Source organism: Cyprinus carpio, chromosome B4, assembly GCF_018340385.1.
Source record: "Cyprinus carpio isolate SPL01 chromosome B4, ASM1834038v1, whole genome shotgun sequence".
NCBI lineage: Eukaryota > Metazoa > Chordata > Actinopteri > Cypriniformes > Cyprinidae > Cyprinus > Cyprinus carpio.
The window spans coordinates 5,930,777-5,947,842 of record NC_056600.1 but is presented as its reverse complement, the minus strand read 5'-3'; the positions used below and the strand labels follow the sequence as shown (position 1 = coordinate 5,947,842).

Genomic DNA, 17,066 nt, shown 5'->3' with positions numbered 1-17,066 from the left:
ACTTTAATCTCACAATATGACTCCATAACTCCCAATTTACATTTCGTTTCACAAATTGGCAAATTTTGCGACTCTAAATCTTGAATCTCCATATCTCACAATTGCTAATAATTTTCTCAAAATCGCAACTTTTTATCTCACAATATGATATGATATCATAATGACTCCATATCTCACAACTGCAAATGTATATTACAATTGCAAATTAATTTCTTGTAATTATGACTTTATATTGTTTAATTGTCACTTTTAATCTCACAGTGTAATTACATATTGCACAACTGCAAATTTATATCACACAAGTACTAATTAATGCTTAAAATTTCAACTTTATATCTCATAATATGACTCCATAATATCTCAAAAATGCATATTTTATCTCACAATTGCAACTTAATTTCTCATAATTGACCCTTCGCAAAGAGCTTGGTTGACAGGCGATCTGACTAATCATAACGACAAATCATTCCAACAGACAGATTTCATCTTTCAGCGGTTCAAATAAAATACATTCTGATGTTCATTCATGTTTATTTCGTTAAGTAAATATTAAGTAAATATGGAAAGACGATTGTGCTGCTTGAACTGAGGCAATACAGCAATCTGTCATGACACATTAAAGAGCCACAAAATGGTATTTATTGTTTTATACCAGAAGTAAACTGCTCTGTCTTGTGTGTCGGCGAGTTGTCAGTTTTCTCTTTGCTTCGCAATTTTTCATAGCTTAAGAAATTGATGTGTACTGTGAGAGTGGTATTGTTTGTCGGACATAGCAACAGTAACTAATGAGGGTGGGGTTTTGCGAAAAGTCAATTTCCAATTTAAATCTCACAGTGTGACTTTATATCTCATAAATGTGACTTTAAATTTACAATTTGATTATTTCTTATTTTATTTATTTATTTTTACTTTGAGTCGGAAATAGGCTTCCAAACTCCTCATCTGCCTCACCTCAAAAACACTGACAACTGCTAAAAATGAGTTTGAAAAAAAAATCCTTGGTGCAATATAAAAAAATTGCCCTGGAAGACAAAATTGAATGAAAAACAGTAAAAACAATGTGCTTTAGCCAAGCTTTGCTCAGTAATTTTAACCCAAGAGGCTTCAGCAAGCAGCACTATGCACTTCTTTGGCCTTGAGTGTACTTGGTGGTGTAGTGAACGTGTGTGCACTACACTACTTACGAGTGCACATGCAAGCAAGTGTGTCCACACTTGTGTTTCGTTTGATTAATTTTTATGTACATTGTGTGTGCTAAAGAGATAACCTCTCAGGGGAATGTGCTGAGTAAGGCTGTAAAGATGGTCAGACAGGAAGCACCAAGAACAAAATGCTCAGAGTCTCTGGCACCTGAAATTCTGCCTCCGTCAGGCCTTTGGCTGACCACTAGAGCAGGAACGATCCTATACAGAGGAAGCTGATGTGTAATGCCTTCCTCTCCAGGCCAGTGTTTCTGCACACACAGCTCAGGAAAGCCACACACACACACACACACACACACACACACACACACACACACACACACACACACACACACACACACTTAGTTATCCTTCTGCTTTCCCAGCCGGGTTGCATTCACACTGGACTGAGTGATTCCATCTCCTTTTGGGTTGTGGTTTAAGGGCAAGACTGCAGGCTGTTTGTGCATGTTGCTTGCGTGATACCTGAAAGCCTTCTTTTGGACCATGAGCCACTGCTGTGTGGTTAAAGTCATCTCTTTCACTGAGATTCAACTGCTGCCGGTACATAGCTGCAAAAGAGAGAGAAACTGGGATGAGAGTTTAAGTTCAAATACCGTTAGTGTGTCTTGAGTGTAATGTTAATGAAAAAACAAGCTTGGAAATGGTTTTGAAACCTGCTTATTGTGGTTTAATGAAAAATTGTTAGTTCAGGTTAGTTACTCTGAATCTGTGAAATTGTTTTTCTAGAGAGATTACTTCCTGTTGCTCAACTTGTAGAGTACAGTATGGCACTCAAGGTCATGGGTTCAATTCCTAGTGAATACACACTGATAAAATCTATACTTTGAACGCACACTTCTTTTGTTTAATGCATAAATGTAGTTATCTATTATATTTATTTAGGCTGGTTCCTTGTTAAATGGGCAAAGAAGATATAATCAAGCATACATATGATTCTAGCAAAATGTTTTACATATTAATAAATACCTGTAATATTTTGTAGAAGGTTATCTTGTAAAGGACAAGTTTTAAAAAGCCATAGAATGGCTACAAAATGTGGCTACAAAATGTGAACTGGCTAAAAAGTATTTAGTTACTCTCAAAAATAACATTTTTAAACAAAATGTCTTTAAAATAATATAATCAAAAGTGTCATATATGTCAATATGATGCTAGAGCTATATATTTAAACTTATTATTAAGAAAAATTAAATATTAGAACATATAAACATATTGCATGTAATATTTTAATAATAAATCTAAAATGTATATATATATATATATATATATATATATATATACACACACACACATACATACATATACATGAACAATATATTTAAAATTAATGATACTTTGATGGTTTGCATTTTTGAGTCAGATTAAATTGTCCAAATATGTTTATTGCTGTTATAACATACATCAAAATACCAAGAAGACAGCATAAAATGATAAATTCACAAACTTAAACCTGTTTTTTAAGGTAAAGGAACAATACTTGATGTGAATGTGATTCTGCTCTTTTAGTGAGTGAGTGAGTGTGTGTTTGTGTGTGTGTGTTTTACTTTCTCTTCCCCTCAGAAACTTTTGTGGTCTAACAGCATTGATGCTAAGGAGGAATATTCAGTATAGCACAACTGATTTCTTCAGAAACAAAAGTCAAAAAAGAACAGCAGGAAGAACTCCCATCTGTCAGAGTTAAAAACATATCTTAAAAGTTTATATTGCAATGATTTAACTTCTCTTTCCAACTTATTTTTGCACCTGACCTTTTGGCCAGGAAAAGGTTTTGTCCATAATTTGTACAGCCAGTAAAAATCATTCCCCTCCCCAGTGTTTCAAAACGCAGATTTTTTTGAAGTGAAACCAGAACTTGACTAATCCTGAAACAAAATTAAGCAACATCAACACAAGCACAATAGATTATACCTCGCCATTCAAGACACACTTACAGGTTTTCTAAGCAAGATGCACACCTACAATCCAAATTAAGGTAAAGGATTTTGTTTTTTAAATATATTCATTTAAAATTTATTTGTGTGTCCATCTGCAAGGTGAAGAAATTGTTTGTTAGTTTAATGTATTTCCATAGGGTCATAGGGTTGCTTGTCACTGTCATTGCATCATCGCTTTTTGTGCCTTTGAATAATATAATATATAATACAATTATTAATTTAATATGTTGCTATTATATGCCATTCTTATCTAAATGGGCTTATCTATCTATCTATCTATCTATCTATCTATCTATCTATCTATCTATCTATACACACACACACACACACACACAGACATTTAAAGTTATTTGAATGAATACATTTTAGTAACATTATTAAAAACATTATTATGTATAAACATTATTAAAAGTGGAAAACAACAGGTTTATAAACTAGCAAATCTCATTTACACTAGGGGGTGCTGGAAAGCCTACAGTGAAAAATGTAGCAATGACCTGTTAATGTAAAATCAGCTCATAATCTGCAGGCTGAATGTTTAGTAAATGAACCTTCTAGAGTGTCTAATGCATCTTCACACAGTGCTTTCATTGTCTACACTGCATTTGTGATCAAAATCACTTAAATCACATTACAGGCTATAATTAAATCATAGTCATATATCCTGCATTCAGAACAGACAGGGGAGATGCGAGTCAAGGACGTGGCCCTCTGACACAACCAGGATAACCCTTCCCTTCCACACTGCAGAGATGAGCCCTCAGACACACAATGGCTTCTTTCACCTTCGCCTGGGATAAGAGAGAAGTTACACTCTTAGGTCTTTTTTGAAGCCAAATCCAGTGTGCGTAATGAAAAGAGCTTTGCAATGGCTGATAAACAGAGACAGACCTCGGCTGAACTGTTGAATGCGCAGTCAGAAGGGCATAGAAGATCCGATTTGGTCTTCGGATTCATCCTTCAAGGGCTTAAATAACCATTTCAGTGCGTATGGGATAATATTTTCCATTTAAGATTTCCATTGAAGGGCGATACAGTCTGCCATCTAATAAATGTTTCTAATTCAACGAGTGTGAGAAATAAACACCTATTTTGTTAGCGCAAACAGCCATTTTGATCAAATTAAACATAACTTTTGGTCAGCGGTCAGTAAAAGTTCATTTTTGGATTTTTCCGAAAATACTCAGAGCGCCATAAAAGTAACTCAACAGTTGTGCTTTTGTGAGCGTAGACAACATAATAATGACTACTAGAGGTCGCCTCCATCACCCAGAATGAATGATTCCCTCCTATATTTAGCTTATTATTTATCTTATAGACTAAAATTAGAGGAGCGACCGGGTTCACGACAGTTAGTTTTTGAGAACAGATGCAAGACAATGTTGTCTAGTGAGACTGATCCAGAGACGGGCCCCTGGGTCATTTGGTAACCGCATAGAACAAGCAGTGATTGTCTCGGACCTCCTGAAGCAGAAGTGGCAGAAGGGGGAAGTCTGGGATTGGCCGCTTCACGCAAACAGAACTGGGCGGTCCCATTAAATTAGCGATATAGGCAAAAGACCTCGGCACTGTGGTGATCAAACCTGTCAGATCAGTAATCTCTCTGCTTGAGGTGATTACTACGACCTGCAATAAAAAGGAAAGGCCTGGCCTTAGTGCTAATTAGGTCACTGAGATCCTCCTGCTTGCTTATAAAGACCGGACAGGGACAAGAGGGGACAGTCACTCGGCTTCCTCTCCACAGCTTGGGATCCTACTTTAGTGGACGTATAGGGATTGAGAATGCCACATTTAACTGACTGTAGTTTCTACAAGATGAGAGACGGAGCTCGAGTTTCCAATGTAAGGACTTGCTATGTTCTGCTTTGACTTGCGCAAGACGAGGGCTGTTTTGGAGCTTGGTTAAAGGGTAGTTCACATGCTGTCATTATTTACTCACTCTTATGTCATGCCAAACCTGTAGGATTTCCGTTCTTGTGCAGGACACAAAAGAAGACATTTTAAAGATTTTCGGTTCATATAATGGAACTCAGTGGGGTCCAAAAACAATATTGGTTCCCACTGACTTTCACTGAATAGACCAAAAAAAGAATATCTTCTTTTGTGTTCCACAGTCATACAGGACAACATGTGGGTGAGCAAATGATGATTTTTGGGTCAACTGTCCTGCATATTGCATATTTTTTGGCTAATGTTAGATTTTAGTGGGAAAATTTCCCCCAAAATGAAAATTCTTTCATCATTACTCACCTTTAAGTTGTTCTGAACCTGTATGAGTTTCTTTCAACTGTTGAACATGAAAGAAGATGTTTTTAAGAATGTTTTTAACCAAACAGTTGACGGTACACATTGACTTCCATAGTATGGGGGGAAAATAATATGGAAGTCATTGGCTACCGTCAGCTGGTTGGTTACCAACATTCTTTTTTGAATTTTGATTTTTTTAGGTGATCTATCCATTTAAGTCATGGGTTAAGAATGTTTTAAGCAGGTAATTTTTTTGTAAAATACTGCCTTTTTCTTTTGGTTTTGGTTGCACAGATGTAGAGGGAAAAAAGTGATATGAAAGACACATGCGCATAAAGACATAATTTATAGACAAATAAGACCTAAAAATGCCATTTTTCTCTTCTTTTTGGTTCAGAATCACCTGGAGAACTCCAAGTACCACCTCCACCAGACTCAGGCCCAGCAGGCCAAGCAGTACCTAACTTTGGGCAGCAAGCTTGCTAGCCAGGCCCACCCTGTCGCCCATCCTCACCCGGGCCAGGCCCTGGGAACGGAGCACATCATGCGCAATGGACACATGCCGCCTGTGAGCGACAGCAGCATGCCAGGAAGCCCCGTCACCCTGCTCACGCTGGCCAACAATCACGACAGTGAGGTGAGTACTTCCTGTGATCTCATCTACCCGTGTCACAGTCTGTGTGTGTGTTTACTCATCAATAACTTCAAACATTCAGCTCTGATCACGTTGACAATGAAAGGATGGGACAGCTGCTCTGATAAGAGGTGCTTCTTCATCACAGAGATGATGAATCGTCTGTTATTGGATTAGTGGCCCAGTTTTATTCACACTTTTACTCTGCATTGACACATTTCTGATGATAGTGAAAATGAAACTCAAAACAAGCAAACAAACATCTCAGATTGACAAATTCAACCACTGATGACGGAGGACAAAGAGTGCGCTATAATCAGTGTTTCCTTTTAGTTTCCAATGGATGAAGTTATTGATGATCTTATTAGCCTTGAAACCGGGTTCAAAGATGGGGGTTTGGATTGTATGGAGCCAGGCATCATAATGCAAAATAATGTAAGTATAAGTCAAGTTAATCTCTTCACTGTGTTAACTGTTACGTCGCATGTTTTTAATAATGAGATGTGCATGGGGTGTAAAAAGTATGGAGGAAATTATAGTTAATTTCTGTTAATCAATGTCAAAATGTTACTGAACTAAAGTCAAAATATATATATATATAAAATCCTACAAAACATAGTAATAAGTTATTAACTCAAAGTAGAACATGAAGTTGTACAATATTCTAGAATAAGATATCTGAATCTAATATATCTAGAATAATTCTAGATTATTAATATAAAAATATACAAATTTTACAGTACTAAAAGTCAAAATATACTTGACAAAACTATATATACATATATATAGTAATAAGTTGTTAACACAAAGTAGACTCAAAGTATTAAATTCTATCATTCTCAAATATAAATTCTAGAATATTAAGTTCTATATCATTACAAATAAATAATTAATATTTTATCACTAAAATAATTTTAGTCTTGATGACCACTGAAATATGTACTTTGAAATCATTAGGAGTTACAAGTATAATTTTTGGAATATTTGTAGAATAATATCAATATCAATAATTATATTATATACTAGGTTATATCATTATGTAATTTTATATTATTTATAAAACATTTATAAAGTGTTTGAAAAAGTATAACTATAAAAACTAAAATAAAACAAGAAAAAATAGATTTTTAATGCATCATATAAAACTTCAGTAAAGTGTTAACATGAAATGAAAATGTCAAAATCAAGTACATTTCAGTACATAAATAAACACATATTTAGATGAATAAAACATGTCTGAATCCAAAATGTAAGCTACATTCATATATAACGAATTAAACACATTAATAACACAAACACGTGCTGGTCTTTGTGAAAAGGGGTTTGTCTTTCGTGAGGTCACACTGAGTCCAGCTGAGAGTCAAAGGGGAACAGACTTAAATCTCAGGCTTTAAACAGTGGAACAATACTGATAAGTCTGGTAATGATGTCGGCATGCAGAGAGGTATGTCTTAGACGAGCCCGACTATGCTAATGAGTGATCACACAAGTGGCCCAAGTATGTGTGAGACCAGCATGAAATTGTTAAGGTCATACTGACGTCTGTGGAGGGACAAAGCATCTCTTGAGTCGTGATTACAGCAACACCTGAACTCACTAGAGAGGTATGTGATACTATTGAACAAAATAAAGAGCATGACGGGAATGGATAAGGCAGATAGAGAGATAGAGAGAGAGAGAGAGAGAGAGAGAGAGAGAGAGAGAGAGAGAGAGCGAGCGAGAGTTTTGTATCTAAGTAAGCAGTCAAGCATTGGATTGAGCTAATATCTTCTCTCCCAGTGGACTTGTTCAGAAATGATAGCATGCTTAAACGGATCAATTCGTTCTAATTAGTCATACAGCACGACGCATCAAGCCGCTTCCCCGTGTCAACATATCTGCTAACATGATGGGAATGGATTGAAGCGATTACGATGCGAACAGTCAAGGGGCCGTGGCAATCTTTCATGTTGATAAGCGAGCTCTTTCCTCCACTGAGATAATGGAGAGCGTGTATGAGCAGAGGAAACACTATAGCGCCTGCCGCCTCTGTCTTCCTGTAATGCTCTGACCTCCTTTTTAATCCTGTACACTTCGCTTTTTCATCTATAATGTTGACAGAAATTGGCTTTCCACAGCTCTGGCTTTTGTGGGATTGGTAGTCAGGAAAGAAAAAAAAAAGAAACTCAATTCAGGCTTATTATAGTTAATAATAATAATAATAATAATTAATAATAGTACTTACAATATATATTATTATAGTAAATAATTAATAACAGTAGTAATAATAATATAAAAATAATAAACTTTAGCTTAATATATATGCAAAAAAATGGATACTTTTACTAAAATAACTGACAAGCATAAAACTATATTAAACTATATTAAACTATATTAAACTATAACTATATTAAAAATAAATAAATACTACAAAACCACAACAAAATTACTAAAACTTTTACTAAAATTAAAATCAAAATAGAAAATCAAAATTAATTCAAAATAGTAATACAAACTATAATAATATCTCAGTTCTACTAAAATAACACTTGTTTTGCAAAAAAAAATTAAAAATCACTTGCTCCACAGCGCCCTCTTTTGTCTCTTGAAGTGCTGCATCTTTTTGCTTATTTTCTCTGCTAATTTAAAACAACTTTTTATTTTACTCCGAAATTACCAGTAAATGTCAACTGCAAAGAAACAACATTGACTTATATGTGAAAATTTGAAGTAGAAAAGCTGAAATAGTCATTTCTAGTTAAATGTACTCCAATAATCTCTGTTTTATTTACAACTTTGAATAATATTTAATTACTAGGTGCACATATGCTCTGCATATATCCAGGATTTAAAAGCCCATCATTCATAAACCTTATGTTAAGTTTTACATTTTATTATGAGTTCATTTGGAAAAATTAAGCACTCCCAGCTGTAATCAACACGTTTTATTCCTCGAAATCAGTGTATAATAAGTCTAAGCCTGTTGAACAGATAATGTCTGGTGTTTTAGGTTCTTACTCTTAATATACAGAAAGTCTGCGTCAAAAATCATGCATGTAACAAAACACCAAATGTATTACACATGGAGCAAAACAGACTGGATAAAAGATCACGTACATGCAGAAGAAGGACACAAGGTGAAGATTTAATGGCTGTGTGTAAATCTAGACTTACTTTCTGTGTCTTTTCTCTGAAGTGTCCCTGAACAACAGCATGCTGGAGGTGTACGGCGGTGACCAAGGTATGACTGCCCCTCACGGTGGACTGACACCCTCATTGCCCACAAAGCTCTCAGTTAAAATGGAAGTCACAGGTACGGAGCACAGAAGGGCACAGACGCCTGTCCGAACAGGACCTGTGCTGTTAGCAAAGGCATTTCAGAAAGAAACATTTACAAGAGCAGTTTACTTTCACATTAAAGAGAAATCAATTAAGGTTATCTAAACCACAAAGATGTCACTGCAGTTTTGAGACGGTTCATTTTCTGTTGCTCATCTTGTGATAGCATTGACAAGGTCATAAGATTAAGTCCACAAAAATAAAATAAAATATGTATAATGTAGTTATTGGGATTTAAACTTATCACATTGTCTCTGCTACTTTACTTACCATATTTTACTTATTTTTATTATATTTTATCTATATTATATAATATGTACTTATAAAAATGCAGACCTCACAATCAATTTAAAATTAAATTGTTGGAAAAGGAAACCTAGATAAAGAAAGTCTATATTATATAATTACATATTTCATAACATTTTTAAAAGTATTATAAAAACTATATTGTATTGCATTATTGTATAACTGTATCATAAAAATTATAAATAGCATTTTAGTACTTATTTTACCAGATGAATTAGCGGTCTCAAAATTGTAGTGTATTTACATTTATGCATTTGGCATAATGTGTTATTTTTCTATTTTATTTCAAATTATTATTTCACATTATTGTATGTTATAATATTATACAATGATAAATGTTTTCATAATAAATATAAAAGATATTGCAATACTACTACTTCTAAATATGTTTCTTGGTTATGCTTTAAACATAGTACACTATATAAACATAGTATAGTATATTTGATGATATATAATTAAAGTCAATATGAAAATATGAGTTTAAAAAATATGCTAAAAACAATACATAAAAATTATGCCAAATGCATTCATGTAAATGTAATTTACACAAATGTAATGCCTTTTAAACATTTATGTAGACAACACAATATAGTCTTTCATTCTGGAAATTCAGGGCAAAAAAACAAAACAAATCAAGAGCATACTGTAAATAGATCTAGTAAAGCAAACCCAGACAGGCTCATTCCATGTGTGTTATTCCAAAAGCCAAACACAAGCCTGTATGTTTCATGTTATTGTCCAGCTGTCTTATTTTAAGAGTCAGCGCGCTCTGTGTTTAGCTCACCATTGTGTTGCTCTCATTCTTCATTATCAATGCTTCAATGAGCGGAATATGGGAGCATGTATTCTTAGCATGATAGACACGGCACAATGTCTCCTTTGTGGGTGCCTTTTTTTCTTATGAATGTCATGCATCAAGTAAAGCTAATTGATTCAGGAAATAGAAAGGATGCCTGGAGAACTCTTCACTCCGGCAGGAAAATAAGTGCATTACTGTCTTTTTAACAGAAGCGTGCTGCACGACGCTCTTGTTTGGTTACACGCGGCTCAAATGACCTTATTGAATCACCAGAAATGAATTGAGAAATCCAATCATTGCTCCCAATTATATAATTTGGAAGAATGTGAATATGAATGCAGAAGCATTTGGCCTTCCTCCTCTCACCCGCTCCGGGATGTCAGCAGATTGGTTAACGGTAAGGTCAGGAAGGATTAAAAGAAGATACACAGCTTTTCTACATTAAGACAGAGATCTGGTGTTGACGAGTCTGGGGTGAATGAAAACAGCTTATTCACACACAAAAAGAGGGCTTGTATTGATGCGTGGCTGCATGTGATGGGTTTAACAGAGGTTAGTGTTGTTTTGTGTGTGTTAGGCAGGGGTCACGAATCGTGAGGAAGCTGCCAAAACTAAGGACATTACTAATCTGACGGCTTTCTTTAAAGACACACTTTACATCAGCGTGGTGTTCAACTTACCTTTGGATATAAACTTATGAGTTTCTGCAATAACCTTCCCATATTTCTTCTCTTACAGAACATGACACCAGAGTCATGGCCAAAGAAAGACAGAAAAAAGACAACCACAATCTAAGTAAGGAGTCTATACACTTTAAAAAAAAATTGCCCTGTAAATGATTCCAATATAATTCAAATTAGGGCTTGTTCACCCAGAAATGAAAATGATGCTTTCATTTACTCACCCTCATGTCGTTCCAAACATGTATGAGTTTCTTTCTTATGCTGAACACAAAATAAGATATTATGAAGGTAATTAGTAACCAAACAGCTGACGGTAGCCATTCACTTCCATAATATTTTGTTTGCATACTATGGAAGTCAATGGCTATAGTCAACTGTTTGATTACCAACATTTTTCAAAATATCTTCTATTTAGATAATGACAATAGAATTTTAGTTTTTGGGTGAATTGTCCCTTTAAGAACAAGGTTGATACTTTTCCTAAATTTCTGTCTGTTTTGATTATTTTATTGTGTGCTTTAATGGGGATCAAATTGACTCCAAAAGGAAGCAAAGCTGCTTTTCAGTCCCTGAAAAATGCTTGGTTGCATTGTGATACAATAAATATTCCATTAAATTTGTCAAATGGATTCTGACTAGGTCAGAGAAAATATTCTACAATATTCTGAGAAGAATGATTTAATTTTTTTATTTATTTAAGACAGTCAAGTCATTCTCAACAAAATATGAGGGTTATACATTTAATTGATTTATATTTAATAAACACCGTTCATGATTTAATAAAGTATGCATTATTTATTCATCATTTATATTTAATATTAATATTAGGCATGTGGTGTATGACATACTTTGTTCTCACAATTGGCAGTTGAAAGACGACGGCGATACAACATCAACTACAGGATCAAGGAGCTCGGAACGCTGATACCAAAGTCAAACGACCCGTAAGTCAAAATGTTCCTGGATTCACTCAATAACAGTCGAGCTGAACTCTAAAAGTCTGACAAAAGAAAAAAACAATCGAGTCTGAGATAGACTCATGAAGACAGGGCAAAATGACACTGAAGTAGAGAGAAAATGACAGTACAGTGTTCATTTCTCAAGGAAAGACTTACAGAGCGAACATCTGAATGATGAAAATGAGGTTCAAGGCAAAGTATAGAGCATTTGAACTAAAGTTTAAGCACAGCTGAACCCAGAGATGAAGTACAGTGCAGACTGCGAGTCCATTGCCCCGGCATAATTGAACTTTTTATGGAATTTAAATGGAAGGCTAGTGCTGTCACCTTGCCATTAACACAAGATAAAGGAGATTATTAGCTGCGATCAGGCCAACATCTTATTCCAAAGAAAGAGACAATTTCACGACACTTTCCTCCTTTTAAAAAGTAATGGTATCGGGAATGACTGCACTTTACTTCGGCTTCCGAACTCCAATTTTTTTCTACCTCTTCCGACACCTATTTTTGCTCGGGGATTAATTTTACCGTACAAGGGGCCATAGAATGGTCTTTCTGCAGACGTACTTAACTATTCCATTAAAATTCCTCATTCAAAGCCAAGGTAATGTCCGAGAATGAATAATTGGCCATGTAAATCACAGTTTCTAAGTCCTAGGAAAAAAGGAGACCCTTGTGAGGCTTTTCTCTGTGTATGAAAGTTCTGCTGATGCAAAGGCGGTGTTGAGAAAGGTTATCTTTTACGTTTCTCTGGCAGTGATATGCGCTGGAACAAAGGGACGATCCTCAAGGCCTCGGTGGAATACATTAAGTGGCTGCAGAAAGAGCAGCAGCACGCCCGTGATCTCGAGAGCCGACAGAAGAAACTAGAACAGGCCAACAGAAGACTCCTGCTACGAATCCAGGTAAAGAGACAAAAAGAACAAGAGAACGAGTGAGAATGAGATGTAGACATGAGAGACGGCAGAAAAAGATGGTTGTAGGAGTGAGCGATGGGGATGTAACACAAAACAGAGGAACGAAATGCTGAAAAAAAGACTAGCTTACATTTCAAAAAAGTAGAACAACTACTCTGAAGCTTTTAAAGACTATACCATCTTTATAAACTAGCAGACGAAAACTGAATGCAGCATTTATCTGAAACAAGAACATCTAAAATGGGCTGACAGAATTAAATTAACCATAATTTTATAATAAACACTCCTAAAAAAGATAAAAACAGTGGCAGATATAGCAGCATTTAACTAAATATTTCCCTGCAAAAAAGAAAGACAAAAATAAATTGGTGAGTCATTTATTTAACGAAGTGAATAAGTTAGAATTACTTTCCATTTTAATTAGAATAAAATGAATCAATATGAAGAAAATGTTGGCAAATTTAAAATTTAATATATGCAAATTTAAAAATATGGCTGATAGGGTTGATCAGCTTAAGGCCAAAAGTTCAGATGTTATACATTTATAAAACATCTTTCTTTTCTTTCTTAAGAAGTAAATGTTATTTTCACAAACTAAACTTAGATGCCATTTCAGTCCAGGTAAAGCTGACTAAAATGAATAAAAAATGAATTGGTGAGCTGTTTATTTGACCAGTAAATCATTTAATTACAAAAAAAAGTGATTCTCAACAATGAATGGCTTTCCACCATTAAATAAAAACATTTAGGAGGCCATATTTAATTATTCCCTAAACTTGCTCTTCAAAATGTTTGTACATGGTAAATATAGTGTTATGTTTTCATACTCTCGCTTGAAAAAGCCGTTTTAAATAGGGCTGTCAAATGATTAATCACGATTAATCACATCCAAAATAAAAGTTTTGTTTACATAATATATGTGTGTATACTGTGTATATTTATTATGTATATATAAAATACACACACATGCATGTTATATATTTAAGAGAAGAATATGTTATGCTTTTATATATTAATATATGTATATATAATATAAAATATAAGAATATAAACATATAAATGTATATACATGTTAATATTTTCTAAATATATAATTTATGGTGTGTGTATTTATATATACATAATAACTATACCCTGTACACATACATATATTATGTAAACAAAACTTTTATTTTGGATGTGATTAATCGTGATTAATCATTTGACAGCCCTAGTTTTAAAATGACTGTCGCTCTATAGTAGTATCAGTACAATAGCAGCTCACACCAGGCCTCAAATATGTTTTATAATTGTAACTAGTTGGTTTAAGTGGTCACTTGATCTACATCTAAACCAGGTTATATTGAAAACAAAGGTACAAAAACAGCTCTCCATGTGTCTGACAGCTGAGCGGCCTGGCCTGCTTCTGCTGATGTTTGTAACAGCCTATCCGGCTCCGCCTTGAAACATGGCGAGCTGAGGTAATTACCTGATTAATAAATAGCAGCTACAGCTTCGTCAGGAGCGGAATGGCCCTAGAATTAGATTATGAGGGCTAATAACTTTGAAGAGCCGGGCTTCTCGTCTGAATTTATGCATTACATTTCCACAGTATTGACATATTCGCAGACCGGGTGCGAGTCTTCTTCACACATGTGAAGACATCGCAATTAGCCCTCATAGTAATTACCCTGAGGCTCCCCATCCAAAAGCTAATGCTAATAATGCCTCAATTGAGTGTCTGAAGATACCCACGTTAAGAGGCAATGCAATAGCTCATTTAAACTGTCTCCGCTACAGATAATGTGTGGGAGTAATGAAGAGAGAAAAATATGAAGCCATAGCTGTTAGTGTAGACACTTGCAAGAGCACTAGGTTAGTAATCAGTGTTCATCTCATCAACAATGTAAGTGACAAAAGTGTTGTTTCATTATTATTCTTATTTTTTGATTTCATCAATGATAGCAAAGACGAGTCAAAACATGCACATCTTCATTATATTTAAAACAAATGATATGAATAAAGACAAAAATAATACCAGATAATTAAAGGTATATTTTAAAATATAAAATAAATTAGTAATAAAATATAAAAATAACACCAAACAGTGATGCCTGATATTATTGAAAAATCCAGAATATTAATATAATATATTTTTTTAATAAGGCAAATTAACCTGCCCAAATGCATTCTATACATATGACACTAATCAGATATTTATAAATGTATAAAATATTATATATATTTTTTTTTTACATTATTTAGATCAGGGGTGCCCAACCCTGCTCCTGGCGATCGACTCTCCTGCATTGTTTAGCTTCAACCCTAATCAAACTCACCTGCCTTTAATTTTTAAGTGAGCCTGAAGACCTTAATTAGTTGCTTCAGGTGTGTTTGATTAGGGTTGGAGCTGAACTTTGCAGGACAGTCGATCGCCAGGAGCAGGGTTGGGCACCCCTGATTTAGATATTAAGAACAATTGAAATGTTTAATCAAAGTAAAATTTACAAAAATTTTGGCCTATTTAATATTTATTTAATTTAATATTTTCACTAAAAACCCTTGTGATGGTTTGAGCTCAAGGCCCAGATGTCAGATATTACAAATGTAGAAAATATGTGAAGTTTTCTTTTTTTTTTTTTTTTTACTGTATTTGACTAAAATCAATAAATATGACAATGAAATGTTGAGCTTTTAAGAATGCTTCTGCCAAACAATGGTGGCAACTTAAAGGCCAAAGGTCTGGGTAATTTAGTAATTATCCGTCACACACTGATTAGCTGCCCTTTTTAAATGGGAAACCCTGCTGACTGGACATTACCTCAGAATATAGCATCGTGATGAATGAGTTTTTGAAGTTGAATGCATCCCTTCATGTGTTTATGGGGCAGATGATGGCCTAGAGCAAAAAAGAAGAAGGGAAGAGACCAAATTAGAGTGTTCTTTATTATTATTATTATTTTTGGTCAGTTCATCTTTAACTCACTTGCCTGTGTGTTATCATTGACAGGAATTGGAAATCCAGGCTCGTGCTCACGGTTTGCCCAGTATGGCTGCTTCTATGGGAGCTGCTGAACTTTCATCCCATCTCCTAAAGCAACAACAGCAGCAGCAGCCGGTCACAGCAGCCCCTCCGAGCACCCAGGGAGGCCAGCCACCCATCTACCCTCAGGAGGACATGAGCAACCCGGAATACACCCAGCGGACACCCTTACCAGCGGCCATGGTTGCGGGGAACGCCGGAGAACAGACCAACGGCTCCAACACCTACTCCGATCCTCTCTCCCACTTCACCGACTTCTTCTGCAGCACCTTGAAAGAAGAGCACCGGCTAAACGAGATCCTGATGGACGACCCTCTCTCGCCCTTCGGGACTGACCCGCTCCTCTCTGCCGGATCGCCCGCCGCGTCCAAAGGGAGCAGCTGCAGGAGCAGCTTCAGCTCAGAGGAAGCAGACGAGCTCTGACCGTCCAGATGCTGACCTGTAACACTGTGTAACTGACCTCCCGTTTCCAAGACGACGAGAATCTTACTCCAATGTTGAGTCAGACACATCAAAAAAGGGAGACTGACTGATTGATCCACTGACATTGACCTAAAAGACTGTCTATACAGCAATAACACTGGTTACCTATGATCACTGGATCACAAAATGTATATTTCTGAAACATAATGCCATGGACCACTTTAGAGAGAGATGTTTCTGTGCCTTATTCAGAGCAGAAGAGATGAGACCAGAAGCAATGCAGTCGTTATTATGCTATGCAAAAAAACCCTAATGCATCTTTCTATGTTTCATACATACTGTATTTTTCCAAAAACATACTGTTCATGTATTTATGTTTTAATCCCTGTATTCTTAAAAAAACATTTCTTAACCTAACGTGTTACTTTTTATATATAACTCTAGGGGTGTGGGAAAACACAATAAACCCCTTTTTCATAAACTGAACATATTGTCTCACATTTCATTCATATCCAAAGTTTCTGTCAAGCTCCTAACCATGTAAAGCCTGCTGTATCATATTTGATACACAAATCTCTAAGGCCTTAAAATAATAATCATCAGCTAAAATAACTATCGC

General features: G+C 35.3%; 1 protein-coding gene across 3 annotated transcripts; it reads left to right on the top strand.

The window, feature by feature from the left end:
* The first annotated feature begins 1,555 nt into the window (after window positions 1-1,555).
* LOC109076920 (transcription factor EC-like) lies at window positions 1,556-16,933 on the top strand. Of its 3 annotated transcripts, none has more exons than XM_042721685.1 (9): window positions 2,752-3,177; window positions 3,814-4,981; window positions 5,778-6,023; window positions 6,354-6,455; window positions 9,195-9,312; window positions 11,182-11,238; window positions 11,995-12,070; window positions 12,843-12,990; window positions 15,992-16,933. In XM_042721685.1, exons 2-9 carry the CDS (start codon window positions 4,922-4,924, stop codon window positions 16,445-16,447), a joined length of 1,263 nt encoding a protein of 420 aa, XP_042577619.1. In that variant the 5' UTR covers window positions 2,752-3,177; window positions 3,814-4,921; the 3' UTR covers window positions 16,448-16,933. The 3 variants fall into 3 exon arrangements, with proteins under 3 accessions (XP_042577620.1, XP_042577619.1, XP_042577621.1); XM_042721687.1 differs by having other exon boundaries at window positions 2,762-3,177; window positions 9,195-9,240; XM_042721686.1 differs by lacking the exons at window positions 2,752-3,177; window positions 3,814-4,981 and adding an exon at window positions 1,556-1,745.
* The last annotated feature ends 133 nt before the right edge of the window (window positions 16,934-17,066 follow it).

Coding starts and splice junctions, on each gene's coding strand:
- LOC109076920 (XM_042721685.1), top strand. CDS start 4,922: ATGCCACATTTAACTGACTGTAGTTTCTACAAGATGAGAGACGGAGCT. Junction 6,456..9,194: donor GCATCATAATGCAAAATAAT/GTAAGTATAAGT, acceptor CTTTTCTCTGAA/GTGTCCCTGAACAACAGCAT. Junction 9,313..11,181: donor AGTTAAAATGGAAGTCACAG/GTACGGAGCACA, acceptor CTTCTCTTACAG/AACATGACACCAGAGTCATG.